Source organism: Stylophora pistillata, chromosome 12, assembly GCF_964205215.1.
Source record: "Stylophora pistillata chromosome 12, jaStyPist1.2, whole genome shotgun sequence".
Lineage (NCBI taxonomy): Eukaryota > Metazoa > Cnidaria > Anthozoa > Scleractinia > Pocilloporidae > Stylophora > Stylophora pistillata.
This window is the reverse complement of record NC_142530.1, coordinates 14771481-14793037: the sequence shown is the minus strand read 5'-3', so window position 1 is coordinate 14793037 and position 21557 is coordinate 14771481. Positions and strand designations below refer to the sequence as shown.

At 37.4% G+C, this 21557-nt stretch overlaps 1 protein-coding gene and 2 pseudogenes across 3 annotated transcripts in view; 1 reads left to right on the top strand and 2 right to left on the bottom strand.

Annotated features, from left to right (window-relative positions):
* Nucleotides 1-12732, top strand: part of LOC111330827 (furin-like) — a 50045-nt gene extending 37313 nt beyond the window's left edge. For 2 of the 3 annotated variants that reach the window (XM_088740795.1, XM_088740796.1), the window contains exons 11-16: nt 9140-9257; nt 9681-10006; nt 10176-10349; nt 10871-11012; nt 11185-11276; nt 11565-12732. In XM_088740795.1, coding sequence (XP_088596921.1) covers nt 9140-9257; nt 9681-10006; nt 10176-10349; nt 10871-11012; nt 11185-11257 — 833 coding nt within the window. In that variant the 3' untranslated portion in view covers nt 11258-11276; nt 11565-12732. The remainder of the gene's footprint in view (nt 1-9139; nt 9258-9680; nt 10007-10175; nt 10350-10870; nt 11013-11184; nt 11277-11564) is intronic. The other variant, XM_022935784.2, reaches the window with a different exon arrangement.
* On the bottom strand, nt 2773-4041 carry LOC148718935 (uncharacterized; annotated as a pseudogene).
* Nucleotides 12733-18450: 5718 nt separating the features above from the next.
* LOC148718934 (uncharacterized) lies at nt 18451-19951 on the bottom strand (annotated as a pseudogene).
* Nucleotides 19952-21557: the final 1606 nt, after the last annotated feature.

Here is a 21557-nt window from a genome sequence, read left to right as displayed (position 1 = left end):
TTCTAGCAAGCCAGTGACCCCATTGACGCTCATTCCATGTTGCTGCATCTAATGCTTTAACCATTTTATGATCAGCTTTATTTTTGCATTTTCTATCGTCTTTACAAACACTGTAATCAACATCATGCTGCATAGCAATGGCATCAGTCTTTCCAGCCGGTTTATCATATATTTCTAATATTTCACCGGTTTATATTTATATTTGACTTAATTTTTAAGATCGTTATAAGGTCCTGCGTATTTATGACCTGGAAGAGTCCAACCACCTTTCGGTTTTGGTAGCTTACCTAAAGCTTTATGAAAATCCAGAGAACCGCCATTGTAAAATGAATTAGTTGGATCATTTACACCAGGAGGAGCTTAAATCTCCATTGGATACCATTGTGAATAATCAGTGTTGTCTCCGCTTATCTTTTTACTCAAATTATCAGTGAAGCTGTCAAGAACTTGATCGAGGTATTTATTTGCTGTTTGTTTGATTTTATTCTTAGCGTAATCTGATTTGATAGCTTTGGCAGCACCTTTTCGAGCGAGATAAGCTCCACTGTTGGCTAATCCTTTGAGAACCATTTCACCTATTGAATGACTGTTGCCTACATCAAATAATGCACCACCTGATTTATTTTTAACGAATTTAGTTTTGGTTATACCACATTCAGCACAATTACATTTTAACATCAATCTACCATTCTTAGCTTGTTCATATCTTTCACTACCTTTTACGTAATTGGTAACTTTTTTCTGCTTAACACAATAAGATCTCACATATAAAATACGTTAGATATTTCTGAAATAATAGGCTATGAATTTTTTTTAATTTGTCATCGTGTCATGTATATCAAACCCTTGCAGAAGATCGAAATATGATTTTCCTTTGTTCATCTCATTCAAGAAATACAGACTAAGATAACCAGTAGTCGTTGTTTTAATATTTTGAATTTGATTGTTCTGATGAAGAAGAGTCAGATTCTTCTTTTTAGCGTGATCAACTATTGAAATGGTGGCATTCCAAATGAATCGAAGTAATTGATGACATTATCTTTAACAAAAGTTGTTACCCATTGTGATCCTGACATGTATGATGGGTGAAGATTGTAAACAAATAGAGCTCGTTTATGGTTGTGTGGAACCTTTTCATCTCTACTTAAAACATTATTTATTGGAATTGTTAGATATTTACACCATTCAAGCAGATCAAAATTTGTCAGAGGTATTGTTTTGTGAAGTTGTGGTAGTACAAAATTGCTTCGATTAATGGAATCGAACAGAACGGGCTGTTTTTTTCCCAGAAGTAATCCTTTGCCTTTTTTGAGTTTTTTTTTTTGGATTTTTTAAACATCTACCATAAGTTCGGCCATCAAACCAACTACTGATAAATGGAGGTGGAGCTGTGTAAGCACCCAATCTTGGAGCTCCTTTGCCACCTTTTGATCCCAACAGTGGTGCTCCTCGTCCAGAAATAAAATTCTTGACCAAATCAATAGCCATCGGAATACCAATTGAAGCAAGGACAGTTCCAAGAAATCCTCCTTGTTGCTTTGTTGGTTTGATATGAACACCTTGTCCACTTTGTAAAGCACCTAAATATCTCTTTTCTGTTTTTCAGTTAATAAATGTTTGTATTGAATGGGTTGATTTATTTTATTCTGTGGTATGAAAAAACCACCTGGCTGAACCCCTTTTCCAGAAATTGCTTTAACTAACTGAGATGCTCCTTCACTTACCAAACCAGACAAAGCAGAAAGGCCCAATGTTTTTCCAACAGTTGGTAAAAGAGTTCTTCCCAAACTAAGAATTGTTGTTAAAAGGCTGCCTCCAATTTGGTTTCTGATACTGGTTTTAGCTACTCTGATGTCCATACCTTTTTTTAATTGACGATGTTTCATTAACCTTTTAGCGACTGTCTCTGGAACTAGGAGTTTATTATTACCTGTCAGTAGTTTAACGGAACCCTAACCCCCGTGCACCCACGTGGTATGAATATTAATGAACCCCCTCGGCCGAATGACGCGGACCCAAGCCGCGCGGGAGGTGCCATACAGACGCCCTAAACTACTCCTGTCAATGCGTTTGAGGTTAATCTTAGTGTGATTGACTGTCTGTTACGACAAGCTTTACCGAGATTCTTTTTATGATTTGGTGATAGTTAAATAACGTTGATTTCAAATAACTGTGTCATTTCTTATATATAATATATGTTATACAATTATTGTTGCAAAACAAATTTAACAAAAGAAAGGCATGAAGTGAATTTAATCTTTGATAAATATCTTAGATATCATTTCTGTTATTTCATCAATATTGGTAGAACTGAAATGTGTAAATTCATGTTTAAAGTATAAATCTCCTTCTGCGTGTTGTATTGTTTCTACTTTTTTCAGTGATTTTAATTTCCAAACTGGATGATGTTCGAAAGTGATTGTTAATTCAGTTATTATTTCTGGTTTTTCGTTCATTTTTTCTAAGACATCGGTTGATCTTTAGAAAATATGAAATTCAGGATAAAATTCATGATATTGATAATCACAGGCGTAGGCGAAATACATCATTTATTCTTCAAACATTTGTTCTTCGCTATCAGAAAAATGTCTATATATATATATAAAAAAATTCTTGTTTATTCTTTATACTACCCAAATGTGTTCGTGTTCTGATGTCTCTATTGCGACAATTTCCGTAAAGAAATTAATCTATTTTCTTTATCAATTCACATTTTTCTTCACTGGTGATTTCTCGATCTTCAGTCATTTGTTTATCAATATGTTGGATAATTTACACTATCAGCAATTCATTTCTGACTTGGTTTATTATGGATTCTTTTTCATATAGTACAACAGCATTCACTCTGAAAGACTATCAGCAGCTGCTTCAGCATTTAGTTTGTATCTGAAAATAAGCTGTTTGGGATCTTTTGTAAACTTTTCAGTTTGACAACGTAGATCGAAATAAATAACTCCATAAAGAGAATTGAAATTGCTGAGATTAAGTTGCGTGCCTAAATTGTAATCATTCTTACGCATTGCATAACGCATGAAATCATTAAATGTTCTTACTTTGGAGTCGCTATCATATTCCACTTCGGGATAAAATACGCCATTACCATATTCTAAACGACAAGTTGTAAGGGAAGAGCCATTTCCTCCATCAGCGTTGATGTTAAAAGTGTCTTATTCATACAGATTCGCCTCATCATTATTGTCTTTACCATGCTGAAGAAATACGAACTGAGACATGCTTTACATTATCGAAAAATGGACTGATCTGAAAAAATCCTGATGATCTAGTGCCAGTTGATTGTTCAAACATTTCTTGACCATAAGTCTACTGATCCACTTTCATAAAGTTTGATAGAAATTGTTCGTAAAGACTATCTTTTGGTTCGAGTCTGGGAACCCATAAGAAGAATCGATTGATAACAACATGAGCATCGTCAGCAGCGGCCGCTTTCCAGATTAGATGTGCGTCACTTAACAGTTTTAAAGTAAATTGTAATTGCACTGGTGGCAACATACGATCTTCAAGTTCTTCGAAAAATGAATAACGGTTAAGAGGAATGATTACGTTTACATCATTGTTTCCGGTTGTTAACAGACGTCGTGCTTCAAATCCAGCGTTTTGATTTACATTAGCTATTCTGTTGTCTGTATCCAAGTACCATAAACTATTTTTGGCGACGCTTCTTGAGGAATCATCACTGTATTCAAGCAAATTCTTCAAATTCACGACTTTGTGAAGATTATCGGTATCATAAATGATTTTACCTCCACTTTTGATAGTCATCTGTTGAATAAGCGAATGAGCACCATTGATTACTGTCACTCGGTCTGCTCCAAAGGCAGTACCATCGACTAGCTTTTGAACCTGGAACTGGACCTCGAAGTAAGCATTATACCAGTCAAAAAAACTACTTCGTTCGTTGACGGTGAATTTGTAACTGAGCTTAGATTGTTCTTGACCATTAGCTGGGCTACGAATAACATTATCAAGTTGGATTCTGACTAATTCATTTCGCTGTAAATACTGATCTGTTCTGAATGACATTTATATTTATATGTTAGATTATTTTACCGTATGATACCATTACCGCTTATAAACCGATTGAGAATCATATGTGTTGATTCTTCTTGACTTTTTGGTTTCATCTTAGCAGGACTTTTTGATGGAGTTTTTTTATTTTGCATTTTGTGTAATTTTTGCATTATATAATCACCACATTTTTGAGAAACAGCTTTTCCAAGACGTTCTCCAGCATGTGAAACACCTGCATCAAGAGCTTTTTTGGCAAATGGTTTGCAAATGATTTGAAGATAGCTTTTCTTGATTTAAATTAATTATCAACAATGAGACCCGATCCCTTGTGCTTGTAAACATAACGTCCCATTTTTGGATGACAAATTCTTTTGAACTCGATAGATATCATTATATTAATCAGTTATATTAATTGAGTGGTTTCAGTTGCAATGAAAAAGCTGTGTCTTGTCCATTCAAATCAATAATTCTTCGTTTTCCGCCTGTTATATAGACACGAATGCTTGATATTTTGTTTTTGTTGATTGGATTAAAAGTGACTCTCTGTGGTTCAAGAGTGAAACTATAGGATGGTTTGAGTACACTTATACTAAAGCTGTAGATTATGTCTGTTTCTTGACCATCTACCATACTCTCATCAGCTAGATCACATTGAATATTCAGAAGATCAGTGTCTTTGTGATAACTTGGGAATTTTTGGGCCAACATGGGTTCCAGATCTGAGAAGCACTTTGTTGAATCCAATAAGCTCATTGAAGTTACTCTCTCGGAGATCAAGCTGATAATTTTCAGCCAGTGTTATTTCCACTCGAAAAATTGTATCATCGAATTCTAATGTTATGGGATAATTACTACCACCTTTTGTTTGAGATTTAATGTAATTGTTGAAATTGGTATAATTCCATAAACCAGCTGGTAGAGTGATTTCAGTGAAAGATGTACCGTTATTTTTACTATATTTGAGCTTCTGGTTCTTTAGTGAACTGTTAACATTAAACCATGTGAAACTCATGTTTATAATTCTGCTGAGGCCAATAACATACTGATTATTTTCGTTAAGAGTTATAGGCTGGACAAATTGAGTTGTAAAATCTGATGGCTTGTTTTTCCCAGATTAGTTTTTGTAAGAAGTTAAAACTATTTCTCTTTCCATTATATATTATAATTACATTATATCTTGAAATAATTATTGACAAGTTTTTTGTATTGGTTCTTATTGATCATTGACATCCTTAGAAGAGTATGAAGAATGGCTTGATCTGTGTTTCTCATTTCGATACTAGTATTGCCGGCTATCATTTCACCAATAATGAGTTCGAGTTTTTTCAAGAGCTCTTTGGGATCATTGAAAAACACAACATTGCCTCCTTTTTGTTTTCTCAAACCACTTCCTGTCATTGTTTTTATTCTTGTTTCGTAATGTTTTATTCACTAATTTAATACTTCTCTTGCATCATCCAGGCGTTTCATAGCTGATTGTCTTTCTGCTGAAGATATTTTCCCCATATTATAGTTTTTGGTGATGTTTGCTTTGTAACCTTTAAGTTGATTTCGCTAAAAAATCGCTTCTTTAACAGTCTTTTGGAGATACTTTTCTGATCTTTGTGGGTTCATTTGTTCTTGAGCAAGAATCTTATCAACATTTTCGTAATCTTGAAGATTCAGCTGATTGAGAATGTCTTTTTGCATATCCTCATCACCTTTTTCATATTCTGGGACTTCATCTTAATCATAACCAGGAGGTAATTCGTCTGACTGTTCCTTAAAGTATTGTGGATCAACATACATGTCTTGCAATGAATCTTCATATGATGGAGGTTTGGGTACAATATGTTTATCATTTTGTGGTAAAACTGTTTCATCAAAAAGATCACCAAGGTTCATATCTGGAACCTCATCCTCAATAGGAATGTTATAATCAGGAGTTTCACCTTTGTTTCTTTGTCGTTTTCTGATTGGAGTTACATTAAAATTACTGTCAATGACTTCATCTAATTTACCAGTTATTGGTTTGAATAAATTTGAAAATGATTCTTGACTTGCCCTATGACTGATATCATTTTTCTTGATTGTATCACGGACACTATTGATTTGGTTCCCAAGATTGGTTATACTTTTCGCTAATTTCTGCCATTTTAAAAGACTCGTATATAACATTTAACAAATGGTAAACACCACAGCGTACACTATTGAGTTATGGATGCACGCGGGAGGTTGCTAAGCACGAAAGAAGCGTAAGAGTCGCTCGAGGCGATAGCCTCGAGCGACTCTAGCTTCTTGAGTGCTTAGCAAACCTCCCGCGTGCATCCATAACTCAATAGTGTACGCTATGGTGTTTACCATTTGTTTTATAACATAACATTGATACATTGTTGCTAAAGAGTTCCCTTTTATCGAACAAATCTTACGCGACCAGAAAAAAACAAGCGCGCGCGGAAAAATAGTCTTTGCATTTGCTCACGTCAGCAGCGTACACCCATGGGCAAATGGGGGACGCTAAATTGACCAATCAGAGCGCGCGCTTTACTTTGGTTATGTTATAATATTACATAAAAAAGAACGAAAATCATATACAAAAAACGTTATTCAACTAAGTGTTCAACTGAATTAATCTATGTTTATATATAAGTAGAAACTTGTAGGGGGTCCCACAAACAATGCTGATCAGTCTCAAACGCGCTGCTTGGAGGATCACTGAAGCGATCGTGGGCTCTTGAAATAACGTAAATAAAAGCAGAAATGTGAGGGTCAAGAGGCCAACTCCAATGTAGCTTTGCTGGGTTATCAGCTCGAAGTTTTGACCGTCTCGGTCTTCCTCAGGAGCATACTAATTACATGAGCAATATTCAAATTTAAAATTCCTGTCAACAGTAAACATGTCATGACATAATAATATAAAAATAGAATAGATAATAGCCAAACGTGTTTTACGAATTTTAATTGGAATATTGCTCATGTAATTAGTATGCTCCTGAGGAAGACCAAGACGGTCGAAACGTTGAGCTAATAAACCAACAAAGCTACATTGGAGTTGGCCTCTTGACCATCACATTTCTGCTTGTACAAAATCTTATGCTGACAAAACACGACCTATAATAATAGGTACCCTTGACATGCAAGACAATGAAATAATCAATGTTGCTAATCCTTCAAACAACAAAGATGCAATTAATAGGCAATACATTGATTCAAACTTCTTGAAAACAAGTGGTGGAGATGTTTCAGGCAATATCGTTTGCACAAACAACAGCCCATCATTAAGACATATCACAGGTCTTTCTGATAATCCTCTTTCAGGTACTGCTGCTGTGAATCTCAATAAACTCAATTCCGAACTTCAAACAAAGGCTGATCTATCAGTTGTGACCAATGGACTGAATGCTAAAAAGACTTTACATCATTCAACACCGAGATTGCTAAAAAACTAGACTCCACAAGATTAAACGCTGAGATGGCTAAAAAGGCTGATAAGAATTCTGTCATGCTTTTGGATGGTAGTCGATCTATGACAGGCGACCTTAATCTTGGCGATAAAAAAGTAATCAATTCAGCAGTACCAAAAGCTGGAACCGATCTTTGTAATAAAACTTATATTGACACAGAGTTAGCTAAGACATCGGAAGTGTTGATCTGACTAATTATCTCGACAAAACGAAAGGTGGTAATATTGAGGCTGCTTTGAATTTCACTAGCGTTCATGGTGCTGATAGGCAAATAACAGGCATTTCAGATCAACTAGCGAATGGAACCAGCGTCATCAATTGAAATAAGTTAAACACTGAACTCCATAAGAAGGCTGATTCAAGGGTTGTATTAAATGAACTGAGTGGAAAGCTTGATATAACAACATTCAACACAGAAATAGCTAAAAAACCTGATAAAAATACTGTTATGCTTTTGGATGGTGGGCAACAGATGGCCGGTTATCTCAATACGAACTCAAACGCAATCGTGAACCTCAAAGATCCACAACCCTATGACAGCTTTAATGCAGCCACAGTTAATTACACCAATAAGACAATAAGCGACAACAATGCTTTGATGACAACAAACTATGAAAAATACGTTGATGACCATATTGCTCGTGGTGCAAGCAGTCGATTGAATAATGTTCTCCGGTATATTATGTATGATCCCGGCCTAGTCAGTGATGAAGATGATATCTGTGGGCAAAAACTGACTGATAAGGGAGACTTTCATGAATTCAATAATCGCGTAAAACCATTTAAACTTAAATTAGACTCTTCAAAGGGTTATTATTCATCAAGGTTTGGTGTTAATATGTACATTGCCGCGAAATCAAAATACACAGTTGCGGTTGAATTATGGTGGAAATCAAACAAGATCGATCACAATACGGTGAGTCTAAGTGCTGTAAGCTCTATCGAGACATTGTCAAGACAACTAATAAATCGATTTTAACCATGTAAGAAGCATTGTTCATATGACAAAATGGACCAATACAACACCTAATTATTTAATGGCTGATGTTGTGATGAAAAACAAATCAGGTCAGGTATATGATCAGAACTTAGATATTTGGGTAATCGTGTACGGTTCGAAAGGCTACTACAATGACTTACCAGTTAAAAATGTTTGCGATGTATTGTATCGTATAGTTCATGGTAGGTTTATATATTTCAATTCACCGCTAATGATTGACAACCCACGGTTGTGCTACCCAAGTTAGCTGTTTTCTATAAATAAATACTGATGTACAATCCAGAATGATGACCCGTTTGACCGGGATGTTCCTAAAATACTTAGTTGGTTCGTTGGTAGTAAATTACATGTCACCTTTAATTACTAGTAATATATGAGTTGAATGTGTCCAGCAATCTCCGCTCGTCTCACAATAGTCCGTGTGGATTTTCTTCATTTCCCTGCATCCGAATTTAAAGCTTCTAATATGACATCAAGAGTATGTACAATTGATATTGAACAATTACAAAGTTTTAGCACAAACAAGTCTGCACATTATTAAAAAAAATAAACCACTAATTTTGAACTCCTTCCAACCGATCACGACGTGGTAATTCCCTGAATGTTTTGTGATTTTCTTGAGTGTTGTTCTTACACGGTCTTGTCTGTGATGTTGATTGTAACGCAGTTAATGACTACGTTGGCTTTGGCCTGATGGACGCTAGCAAGATGGTTTCACTGGCAGCCAATTGGTCAACGGTGCCAGAAAAAAGCAGTTGCACGATCGAACGCATTGGTGTAAAGAAGTATGTTAAAAATCTTTTATTTTGTCTTTCAATAAAATGTGGGCTCTAATTTATTTACTTGATAAATATATATTCTTTTGTTTGATACGCTCCTCCAGAACTTAGATGATTATTGTGCGGTAAGAAGTATACGTTTTTTAGTGCAAGCATCGTGGAATTTAGACAACCAAGTCCGCAACAACAACAGCGTGAGGTCGCTTGCAAAAGTTGTTGTTAAGGCTGAAAAGTAATATTTTGTGACATTGTACGTAAATTGATGCAACTGTATATAGCTCACGATAAACTCTGAATATTTTAGAGAATTGGATGTCTCGCATCGTTAGTACCTTAGGAGGCCAACTCTCGTGGATGTCGCGTGAGTGAAAACTCCTTGACCTACAGCCAGAAGGCTAATACCCTGAATATTGGTTTATTTTCTCTCAGGCCAATCCCGTCCTATGAGCCGTTGGACATGGCAGTTGATTTGACAGACATGGAGAGCGTTTGCAATGGAGTTATGATTAAGTTTTTGGAGCATGTGGAAGTCAAACTCAACCTGAACTATACCCGCCGTGGAGATTTGGAGATAAAATTAACATCACCAAGCGGAACTGAAACCAATCTGACACATTATCGACTCTCTGATAGCTTTTTCAAATTAAAAGAGTTACAGAATTGGGTCGTCATGACATTGCATCTTTGGGGTGAGACTGCGAAGGGAGAGTGGAAACTTACGATAAAGAACTCACAAACGCAGCGTGCCAACAAAGGTAAGTAGCTGACTTAAGACACCCAAATAGGTATTCATTAAAATGATATTTTATAAGAACAGTGTGTCCGTAGATTTCGTTTTGACTCTACGATTTTCGGTATCCTCGCTTTACTTTTCATCCTTTTCATAGTTTCCGTTTAATTTTTTTCCTTTACTTCTGTGACAAGGAATCCTTTTTGACTGGTCGCTGATTTTACATGGAACGAAAGATAACCCACTTGATGCAAATACTCATTTGCCTCAGGTGCCAGATAGCCCCCATCCAGAGGATCAACCAACAACACCTACGCCCGAAACAGGTAAAACGCGGGCAAGCAAAGCACCGACTTCAGGATTTACAAGTGAGACTTAATCTGCTGTAGTGAGCCATTACATCATATCCCCTGCAATTCATCAAGTTTTCCCAATTGCCTGATGAAACCTATTTTAAACTCTTGAGTTGATCGAAGCTTTGTGAGACTGAAGTATCTTGACAGAGAACTCAACACTATAATTAACCAGCTGGTCCTCCCCATTCGATATTTTGCGCGCCAACCATTAGGCTAGTGCGTAAGTTAAAATAGGGGCAAAACAAAGACAAGTAAATAACCAAACAGGCAAACAAGCAAAAAGAGAAAAACGAAAAAATCCGAAACAGCTTGTTTCTCTTAAGGTGAGCTCCCTTCGGGTCAATATCGCTTGATTGTCGCTCTCTTGAACCACCACTTTGTGTTGCTCATGTCGGTTAGTACTTCATATCAAAACTGTGGTTATCGTCATTCAAACACTTGTAAACTGGCTTTATATTTTCCAGTAAGATAATTAAACACTAAAACAAGTGCAACTACTCAGCGCATAATATAGTCTTCTTTCCTCTCTAAAGGTTTCTCTTGGACAATCATTGTAGTTTCGGTAACTATTTTGGTAATTTTACTCGTCACTTTTTGGATTTGCATTAAATGTGGTTGGAGGTTGGTGATGTGGAAACTGTTGTGTCGGGTACACTGTAGCTGCTCGAAGTTAAGGTAATATTTGTTAAGAAAATCTTAAATACATATCTGTGAATTTAATATAGATCTGTTCAGGGGGACATTAGCTTGTCTCGCGATTTAGGGAGAATTTATGCATTATTTCTTTATTTTAAATTGTGTCAGACCAGAGTATTAAAGCTGGGTCAAATATATATTTTTGTTGTAGTCATGGGAATCCTGTTGGAAGTTATCACTCAGAGAACCAACCAGAAGCCACAGGAAAAGCCACCTCAGTATAATTGGACTTAAAAAATTCAAGTAAGAGTTTGTAGTATTATGGAAACATTTAAGTTTTTTTGTAATGCACTGAATATTACGCCTCTCTTTAAGTGGTCCAACAGCATCTCGTGACTGAATAACATCTCAAGTTGAAAGCATTACGTCAGCCACCATGAAGGTCTTCAAGAATTAAATCAAAATTAGATAGCCTTTTGCTTTGTTACTGAAGAAGGGATAAACGTGATCTTTCACCAAGCTGTATCAGAGAACACTCGAAAGTCAATAGCATTCGTGACAAGCTGATCGTTTATATTTCCTCCCTTGCAGCACAAAAAGGATAAGAGGGATAATTAAGACTATGACCTCAAGATATTTGGCGCGAGAGTATGCTCGTGTGTATCCAGTGGATGATATCTGCTGTTTCGAACAATGTTTCCGACCTTTGTCGCATGTAATGCTGATGCTGTCAAATGTGTGACCAAATTTCATCCTCAAATAGAAGCTAATAAGTTCTTAATAATTTAAGTTATTACGCGCGCTCCCATTGATCAATAGGTTTATTTATTTGAAACTATCAAAGCGCGGCTGTGACGTCACCCCGTCTGTGTTCCAAATGACGTTTGACACCATTTACAAAAGAAATGGATGACTTTTTTCTCCGTGTTTGCATAGTCTCATCTAAACACTCGGCGGGAGTTGGGAAGATTCGAGAAAGTTATATAAACCCCCGACTACGTCTTTCTCGAATTCTCCTAGCCCATTCTAGATATACACATAGATATCAAAGCTATAAGAGGCTTTTTTCGTGTTTACAAAACCTCTTCTAAACTGTATGGATGAACAGGTATATAATCCCTGATGAGTGAGCAATCGCGAAACAGGCTTGTAGGGATGAAAGCGTAGTCTATGTATGTTTGCTAACTCAACACACACACGCGCGCGCGCGCGTGTGTGTGTGTGTGTGTGTGTGTGTGTGTGTGTGTGTGTGTGTGAAGGAGGTCTGTGTTTCGATGTTTCCGTATAGCAGTGCTTGATACATAAAAGTAGCGCGCGATTTCTGTTGAGTAGAAAAATACAAAAAACTACGCTTTCATCCTTTCAAGCCTGTTTCGTGATTACTCACTCATCAGGTGATATATCTGTTAGAAAAAGCTTGAAATGTTCATGTTGTGCTTAAAATAATTTGTTTTAAGCGAGCCAAGCTTGCATTTTAAAGCGTAAAAAGAAACGAGAGTGAGAATTCGAGGAGTCCTCTCACGTATGTTGCTTTTAAATTATCACTGTGAATCATTGTTACTAAATGACAGATGAAAATTACTCTTTTGTAGGTTAATTGGTTATGGTGGCCAACAATGGCCTCTATGTGGTTTTACGTAGCTCACAGTTTTCCTCGAGGATCGCTTTAGTGATTGCTCCGATTAAATTATTTGAGATTGACGAAAGAACTATTTTAATATTTATTTGTAAATTAATAAAATGAAAATTCGGTGAAGAAGTCTCGCCTCGAATTGCTTCAACTTTTCAGAGTCCAAATCACCACTCATTACCTAACGACGAACGAACCCACGATATACCCTTTTAAAACTTAGGCATGTTACGCCTGTAAGAGTTATTTTTTTGGCTGGTTGAGTTACGGTGGGACACTGAGTAGTTGATGTTTTCATTTTTCATAAGAGGAAAAGAACCTTAACCTTCTTGAAAGCGATTCTCTGAGAAAGTGACGCAAAGTTGTAAATGAAATTTTTAACTTCCCTTCATTTTTTATCACGAGTGAATGCGTAGCATTTATGAATATAGGAGGTGGGGGAGGGGGGGCGGTGGAAGCGCTTCGTCGATTCCTGTTAAGTAATAATGAGAGACTAACAGAAAAGCTCGAGGAGGTGAAGGCCTTATTACCAGACAAGACACAGAGAGCCGTAGACTTGGCCTGTGAAAAAGGCGCATCCAACTGGCTTACAGTTATTCCTCTCAAAGACATGGTGTTTGATCTCACCAAGCGGGAATTTCAGGACGCTGTGAGGCTTCGATATGACTGGCCAATACCCGATAATCCATCAGTGTGCGTTTGTGGGAGCTTGTGTACAGTGGATCACGCGATGATCTGCCAGCATGGAGGCTTAGTCATTTAGCGTCACAATGAAATACGCGATCTACAGGCCGAGCTGCTCGACATGGTTTGTTACGATGTGCAGGTGGAACCGGCTTTAAAACCCTCTTACAAGCGAAGAATTTCCCAGAGGGACTAATCAAGCACCTGACGCACGCCTCGACGTCCACTGTAGGGGTTTCTGGGAGCGACAGAGGGCTGCTTTTTTCAATAGAAGGGTGTCATCCCAACGCAGACTCATACAGAGATCTTAACCCCAAGCAGATTTACAGGATTCATGAAAATGAAAAGAAGCGAAAATACAACTCCCGTGTAACAGAAGTAGAGCAAGGCACTTTCACCCCACTGGTATTTACAACGACGGGGGGATGGCTGACGAATGCCTGAGGTACCACTCAAGATTAGCCGAGCTATTATCTGCAAAAAAGCAAGAGAGCTACGCCACAACAATCTCATGGGTCAGAGCGAAAGTGCCCTTTGCAATTTTGCGGAGCGCGCTCCTATGTCTAAGGGGATCTAGAACCCCGAGAAGGAGGAACTTAGACATTAAAGACAGGGATCTGGAAGAAGAGAAGGGTCGAGCAAGACTTCCTTAAACTCATCAGTTACAGATTATTTTTATTGTAAATTTTTCTTATTCTTTTGCGTTGAACTTTTGAAGACTTTACATTTCCTTTGTCAAGAGACTTAAAAGTTACTGTTATCATAATCATTTTTATTATCTTTATTATTAACGAAAAGCTCGAGAAGTAAACGTAGACGAGGTGTGTTTTTCTTAGCTTCTGATGGACATTTTAATGTGGTTTTCGATTTTTAGGGTTTTTATCAAACTTTTGTAAATATTTTTGGTGATTACTTAAATAATAATAATAAACTTTATTAATGTGTCAAATCAATAGTAGTTTCCCATTAAATAAGGACACCTAAACTTAACTAATCTAATATATATAAAACGCATAAAATGTGCAATCCTGCCCCGTATAGTTGACCCTATATATATGTACTACCCTACCCTGCGTAATTTAAGTTACCTAAAAGATTAGAAATATAATACTGATAATATGAAATATTAAGATTTACATAAAATACAGTTCTTGCAATTGGCCGAAGGGATTAAACTTTGTATGTCTAATGTATTTAAAGCACTTTAAAATTCTTGTAGCGTTCTTAGTGTTCTTGTTTTTCCGTCTAATTTAGACCAGATTACTGGACTTAAGTACCTAAGGGAGTGCTTGTTGTGAAATCATTGTTTCTTAAATTGTATCTATTATTAATAATGTCAAACAAGTTGTTAATATTATTAGGGCACAGATCGTTTTAACTTAATACATTCACACGGCTTTATCATGTAATCTTCTATTATATAAGGTAGTTAATTAAGCCCTTTAAAGAAGATCGCTGTATGATGATATGCTATCACAGTAAACAGCCCTAAGGCCCCGTTCCTGTACCCTCTCTAATTTCCTAGAATCACTAGCTTTACAACAATTCCATATAGTACTACAGTAAGTTAAATAAGGCAGGATAGCAGCCTTAAAAAGTTGTAATTTAGCCTTAACTGGGATTAACTTCCTTAATCTATTAATTACGCCTACCCTTTGGCAACCTTTTTCACAAATGTTACTTATGTGGTCGGAAAAATTTAAATTATCATCAATATTTACACCCAATAACTTAATAGAATTGTATGACTTAATGGCTGTCTCGTTAACATTCAGCTCTAGTTGTTTATCGTTCAGTCTGCCTGCTTTCATTACCATTGTTCCGTATTTATCACAGTTCACTTTTAGAAAGTTTGCATCGTACCAAGCTGTAGTCCTTTGAGCAGTATCCTGTAGTTTTGTTTGTATAGTGTTAATATCCTTATTAATTTCGTAAAACTGATGGTCATCAGCATGCATTCAAATGTTAGAGGGAATACCAAACGTCAAGTCCTTTTGGAATAAATTCCACGGTAGAGGCCCCAACGAGAGGACCATTGAGGGCATCCTTTCTTGACCTTTTTCCAGGAACTTGTGATTCCACTAACTCTGAGTCTATAGTAGCGATCCCGGCATGAAATATGATTTCGTTAGCTTGATGTTCTCGTTGTTAAAGCCATATGCGTCTAGTTTAGCAAGTAACAAAGAGTGATGAAGACAATCAAAAGCTTTATTCATGTCAGTACTTAACAGGCCAACGCTCATTCCATTATCCATAGCATTTTTCCAGTTTTCTGTCAATGCGAGTAGTGCCGTTTCGCAACTGTGGCTCTTCCTGTCAGGCCGTCGCTTAAACGTTCGTTTAATTCTGCTGTGATCTGATTTGCGAACTTTTCAAAAATTTTATTTCCAAGAGAAATGGCTTTTTTTCTTTGGATGTAGCTTTTATTCTTGGTTCTTCTTGGATTTATCGACGCTCGACAGTTTTGAATTCGTAATGTATTCTGTTGGCGTTAGTGAACCACCCGGCCCGCCGAATATAGGGAGGTGCATTCCACTCAAAGGTCGCGGCGAAGGTTTGCTAAATTTACGCCAAGATTTTTAAAGGATTATATGGAAAAAGGCAAAGATCCACACCGAAGATCTTCGGCGTAAATGGTTCGGTATGTAGCCTGGCGAATATATTGGCATCGTTTGTTTTGAAGTAAGAGTCTTTCATGGTTCGTTCTTCGTAACCTGCAGGACACAACAGGTAAGTCTTCATAATGCATCTACTTAATCTCGTTGTTCGGGTTTGCTGCTTTACATGGGGCTAAGCTCACTGCAGCTCGCAATTGAGTATACAAAGTAAAGCTTAAAAACCGGCGGGAGCTTTAGATCGATTGTTCGGCTGTCTACGGGAAGTACTCGTAAAGGTCACCTGTTAAATCACTGATTCCCAGGATTCGCCATGTTGTGCAGCGTAGGCTTGAAGACTTAGAGTGTGTTCGCGGCTTTCTAGCACGATGGATTCTTGCGTCAATCGCGAGGAGTCCCTTGTATGTTCAATGATAGAAACATCACAACAACCCTTGACACGCTGGGGTGAATCGAAAGGCGAGGAGACGTACAGAGTGTTCGTCAAATCCCCTGCTCGCTGAGGTTATGTGAAAAACGAGAAAACAAAATACCAGCATATGAAAGCGAGTGTTATGAACCAGCGAGCCATGCGAGCCACAGCCAAAATGTTAAGAGTCTATTCAAGAGTAGACCAGGCAGGCGTGACACATGCCATCTCACCGATTTCTCGCAAACTTTAACAGATAATTAAGGCCATAAAGTTAGTTAAGAGTCCAAAGTAGTTTATGCTCCCGGTTAATCCCTGGGGAACAAGGGCTTTCACATCAAATCCCAGGGATAACACCCCGAAATTAGCCCTAAAATTGTACTTTCAAAAAGGATCTCTCACATTGATAACATGCAATGGATTTTAATCTCATTTCATCCGACGACTCTTTGAACCTTAGGTAATAGAAGGTTTGAAGTTCGATTGATTTGAAATCAATCTCGCCAGTCGAGAGCATTTCATAATGAACCATGTCACGCGACAGTTTTAAGAGACCGAAAATTAGGCTTTTTTAATTGCAAATATCTCCAATGGGCAACGGTACATGTCGATCAACATGTGATCACAGTAAAACCCAATCATAGTGCTATGTTTCTGACGAAAAAATTTTTGGCCTCTGTGAAATATTCGTGATCACATTCCTCTGAGGTGCGTGACAGGCAAAGTTGATTTAAGTACTTCGTGACCACAATCTGCTGGTTAATGAGCCGAATCAAATCTTGTAATAGTCTATGTGACGCCAAATGGTTTGTTTTTCGGCTCTAAAATTATTAAAAGATGTTTAGTTGCATAGCTAAGGTGTTGAATTAATTGTACTAATTCGTTGATATCGACTCAATTCACTGACAGTTACCAGTAAATCTAATAACACCGATTCATGATTATATACTAAAAGTCAACAGCTGAGATCAAAGTATTCCAAATATTTTTTGCACAATTTTTTCCTTTCATACCTTCTTTAATTTATTTTAAAACATGGAGCGCGCTTAGAGTAATCTCCTTACAAAAGATAAAACAGCCGTCATTGTAAATTTACGTGTGTGGCGTGACACGTGTTTCTGTTACATGTACTTCAATGCATGAATTCAGAAATAAGATTCACTGAGCTCGAAAAAATTAAAGTCTCTCTTTGACAGACAATCCATATTCGACTTAGGTTCAAGTTATTTTTATTCACTATACTAAAATCTAATTGCATGGGTATTTTAATGAAATCAGGTTAATCTAAATAGTCAGTTTCCTTGCCACTTTCTGCTCGTATTCATCATAATTTTCTCTATTTCTATTCAACTATGATGTGGCAACTAGAGTGATTTTACGAGACCCATGAAACTGTAGTTATTGCACTATTAGTATTACGCTCTATTTCCATTGTTTTCTTTTATTTAGTTTTGACTACTACGGACTTACTGTTAGATACTATTTTACAGTAAATTATTATCTTCGCGCCATAATCAATCCTTTAAATTACGTTTTGGTATTATTAACCAATCCGAGAATAATAAAAAACGGCATTCGAGGATTCAATTTTCATATGCAATATTTTCAATGTTGAAAGACTAAAAGTGCTAACGATGTAACTGAAAACTTGTTACAAAATTTTACTAAGTAGGAAAAGAGCTGCTCAAGTTCATAAGCTAGATTGAAAGATACCCCGTTTGTTTTGATTTTTGCAGTTGATTTTGTGTTGGTAAGTGTTTGTGGAGTATCTCATAGTAGTAGTCTTGCTCACAATTATTCACGTAAGGACTGGAGCTGGCTTCTTATATGTATTTAATGGACATCATTTTGTAAGTGCTAAGCTCTTTTCCACGTTTCATTGCACTTACAATTGAATTTGCATTGCTTTATGTTATGTGGCAAGGGGGTTGCTAGTAGCGTTGTGTTACTCAAATGCAGAGGGATTTGCTTTCCACTGTTTTGCCAGGCTCCTCGCCAGATATTATAGCCAGTACTTTTTACCTCACTGTATTTATGAGTGCCTTTTGCAGGTTATTCATAATTAAATAGAGATTACTTCGCAATTATACATAAAATCCATGTATTAAATTAAAGTTCTAGTTCCCTTCTTATTTGGAATCATGTGTCCATTGCTTCTATTTCGCTGATATAATCAAGGTCCTCTTCTTCCTCTTGGGAAACACTTACATTTCGCTTCAAGACACCACTCTTGTTAAGGGCTGACAGCCTGCTGAAATAGTTGCTACTTGATGTGTTGAAAGCCAATCTTCCTTTGAAAACAATTTATCTCCATTTGACGATCTTTGGCTCCTCATTTTAAATGCAATATAAGCGGAATTTTTTTTAACACCGGTTTCTTCTCCTTGGAATAATGTTTCCTGCAAATAAGAGCGAACGCGTTCGGAAAATCGGATTAACCTCTTTGATTTCTCCATTGCCCAACCCTCCTCCAGTGATGGATTGTCAGCTGATACTGATGGGGATTCTGTCACTGATGGTGCACCACCAACTTCACCTTGCACTTAGTCTCCTGTAACATTTTTACAGGTCTCTGCCCACTTTGCTATGATGCTGTCATAGTCCGATTCTCTTTCTAACTTGATTAGGTGGCGTCCAACATCGAGATGTTTCTCTGCACCTTTAAATTCCTTGTAGACTTTGACATATCCTTGTTCAGGGCAGGAATAGGTGGCGACCAATCGTTTTGCTGACTCTGCCTCGTCTGATTGAATTATTTGCACCGTTGGCGCTTATGGTCCAACAACTTGGGCCTGCATTGCTCCTGCACGAAACGTGCCGACATCTTGTAACGGTTGCATTTTTTTTTGGCTAAATGGCTGAAGTTTTTTGACACCTGTGGAACCTTGTGGAATACAATACTTCTGAAGCTGTGCCAGCGAAAAAACCCTGCCGGTGCCCACATTGTATGCCTTCCAAGCTCTCTGTCCAGCTGACTCGAACAAGAAATTGTTCAGTGCTCGATTTCCAGTCATGCTATGTTTCGTAATACTTTGAAAAGAATCTTGGATTTCTGCTACAGTGACATAAATGCCCTTTACCCCAACATACGATTCAATTGCAACCTTCATGTAATTGGCGGTGTTTATGTCATTTCCCTCGCTTATAATTCGCCGCACGTGACTTTTACGAGTGGCTATACGGCGGTCACAGACATCTTTGCCGGCTTGGGGATCGCTGAGGTCATAGCGCAAGATTCCGATTCCTACACACACACCAAGACTTGCCGATGACAGAATAAGATACGCATTGTGGTAGCACCCAGTGTTATCGGATCGTAAGAAAGCTTCTCTGAGGCTAGAATAACTAGTTTTTAAAGCCACAAGCGTACTTTCCAGGATTGATGCCTCTGCAAACCAGTTTTGGATGCATTTGTCGAAAGGGTGGATATAGCTTCTTGTCTAGAGAAAAAACGGTATTGTATTACCTAATTAGTATTGTCACCGTTAGGCTTACAGCCAATGTTGAGGTAAAGCTCTATATTATGAAATACCTACGCAATAGGAAATTTGTTTAAAGCATGTACCTGCATTTTCGGTTTACCAACATTTTTACTTCCAGAAATTGCGTAAAATGTGTAAATCACCTTTTTCTGGCCCATGTCTTCTTCACAGATATAACGTTTGCAGGTATCTTGGTTGCGGCCTCGCTTTCACTTTATTGGGTTGATCTAAGTTAGTCTGATGAATACTATGTTAGTTTATCCCTCCTTCTGTTACGCTGGTGCGATGAACACTAATCATAAATAAGTTGCGGTAGGTTTTTTTCTAGACGTCGACCTCAGTTACATTACACCCAGACGCAACTGGGTGCAAGGTTTCATTCTATCTAGAGGCAACTCTTTATGACTGTAAAAATCACTCAAAATATCGGGACGGAGCTCCTTTAAGACCAAAAAAGCAAGTTCGTATAGCCAACGCAGAGCTTGAACCTTTTTTAAAGTCCAAAGTTATCGACTACCTTTTACCTTGTGTGCAAACTAAGTGGTCAAAAATGTTTTTTTTTAGTCTCCTGTTGAAGCTTTTCTGTCACAAGAAGTGAGCAGTTATTGTCATATTGACCTGCGAAATGAACTATTCACAAATTCTGTTAATTCCCTATCCAGTTTAAGTAATTTCATTTATTAAGTATTAATTCTCTGGCAGAAGAACAAGGAATACCACTGGTGTCTATCTGGTTCTACAAGAGACATGATTCCAAACAGCAAAAAATGAAAACAGAATCATACCTGCACCGACGGGAACAAGAACTCTCCATTTCTCTATAATCTTTTTACACATCTGTAGGCTTGCTCCTCTTTCTGGTTTTCGTCGCTTATTGCCATGCAGAGGATGGTAACATTTGAGACTTGGTCTCCACCAGGTTCCTAGCGCAGCGCGATGCTTCGGAAACACTGTTATATCGATCTTCTCCCATCTCATCAAAGAATCCCACTCTAGCTAAAATGACTGAGGTCTTTTTCCGACCTAACAGATGTTTGAGCACACTTCAGTTGTCGCAAATGAGATTTGATATCCCTCGCAAACGATCACAAAGGAAATAATTGATTCTTCCTTGGAAATCTCACTGAAAAATCACAAGTGCTATTGGGATGCGAAGAGAACGAACAAGACAATAGGGCAGCCATAGCTTCAGGCTGCCGCTACAAAAAATCGACCAAGTAACAAGAAAAAACAACGGCAAGACTTCGCTGGCAAGAAAAGACTACGTGCTTTTTTTGTTATCTTTGTTTACTTTTCATGGCGACGGTGTTTACATTAGCCTGATTGAAAGATCTCTACCTCGAAAACAATCTTGCAATCAGACTTTATAAAGGTAAAATAAAATAAGTTTATTTAAAGTAGAATTGGAATTTCATGCCTGAATTCATGCGAGTACATGCGACGGGAGCACGTGCCTAAGTTTGCAGGACGGCTGTTTTTTCTGTAGAAGGAAATTAGTTTCAGTGCATCCTAAGTTTGATAGTAAATTTAAAAAGTATGGAAAGTAACAAAATGTACAAAATAAACCTCGCATACTTTTTTTTTAGCTATTGACTTCCAGCGTATAAACCCGAATCGGTGTTATTAGATCTAGTAGTGACTGTCAATGAATTGTGTCAATATCTACGAATTGGTGCAATTAATTCAACGCCTTAACTATGTAGCTAAACACATGTTAATACTTTTAGAGCCAAAAAAAAAAAAACAATTGGCGTCACATATACC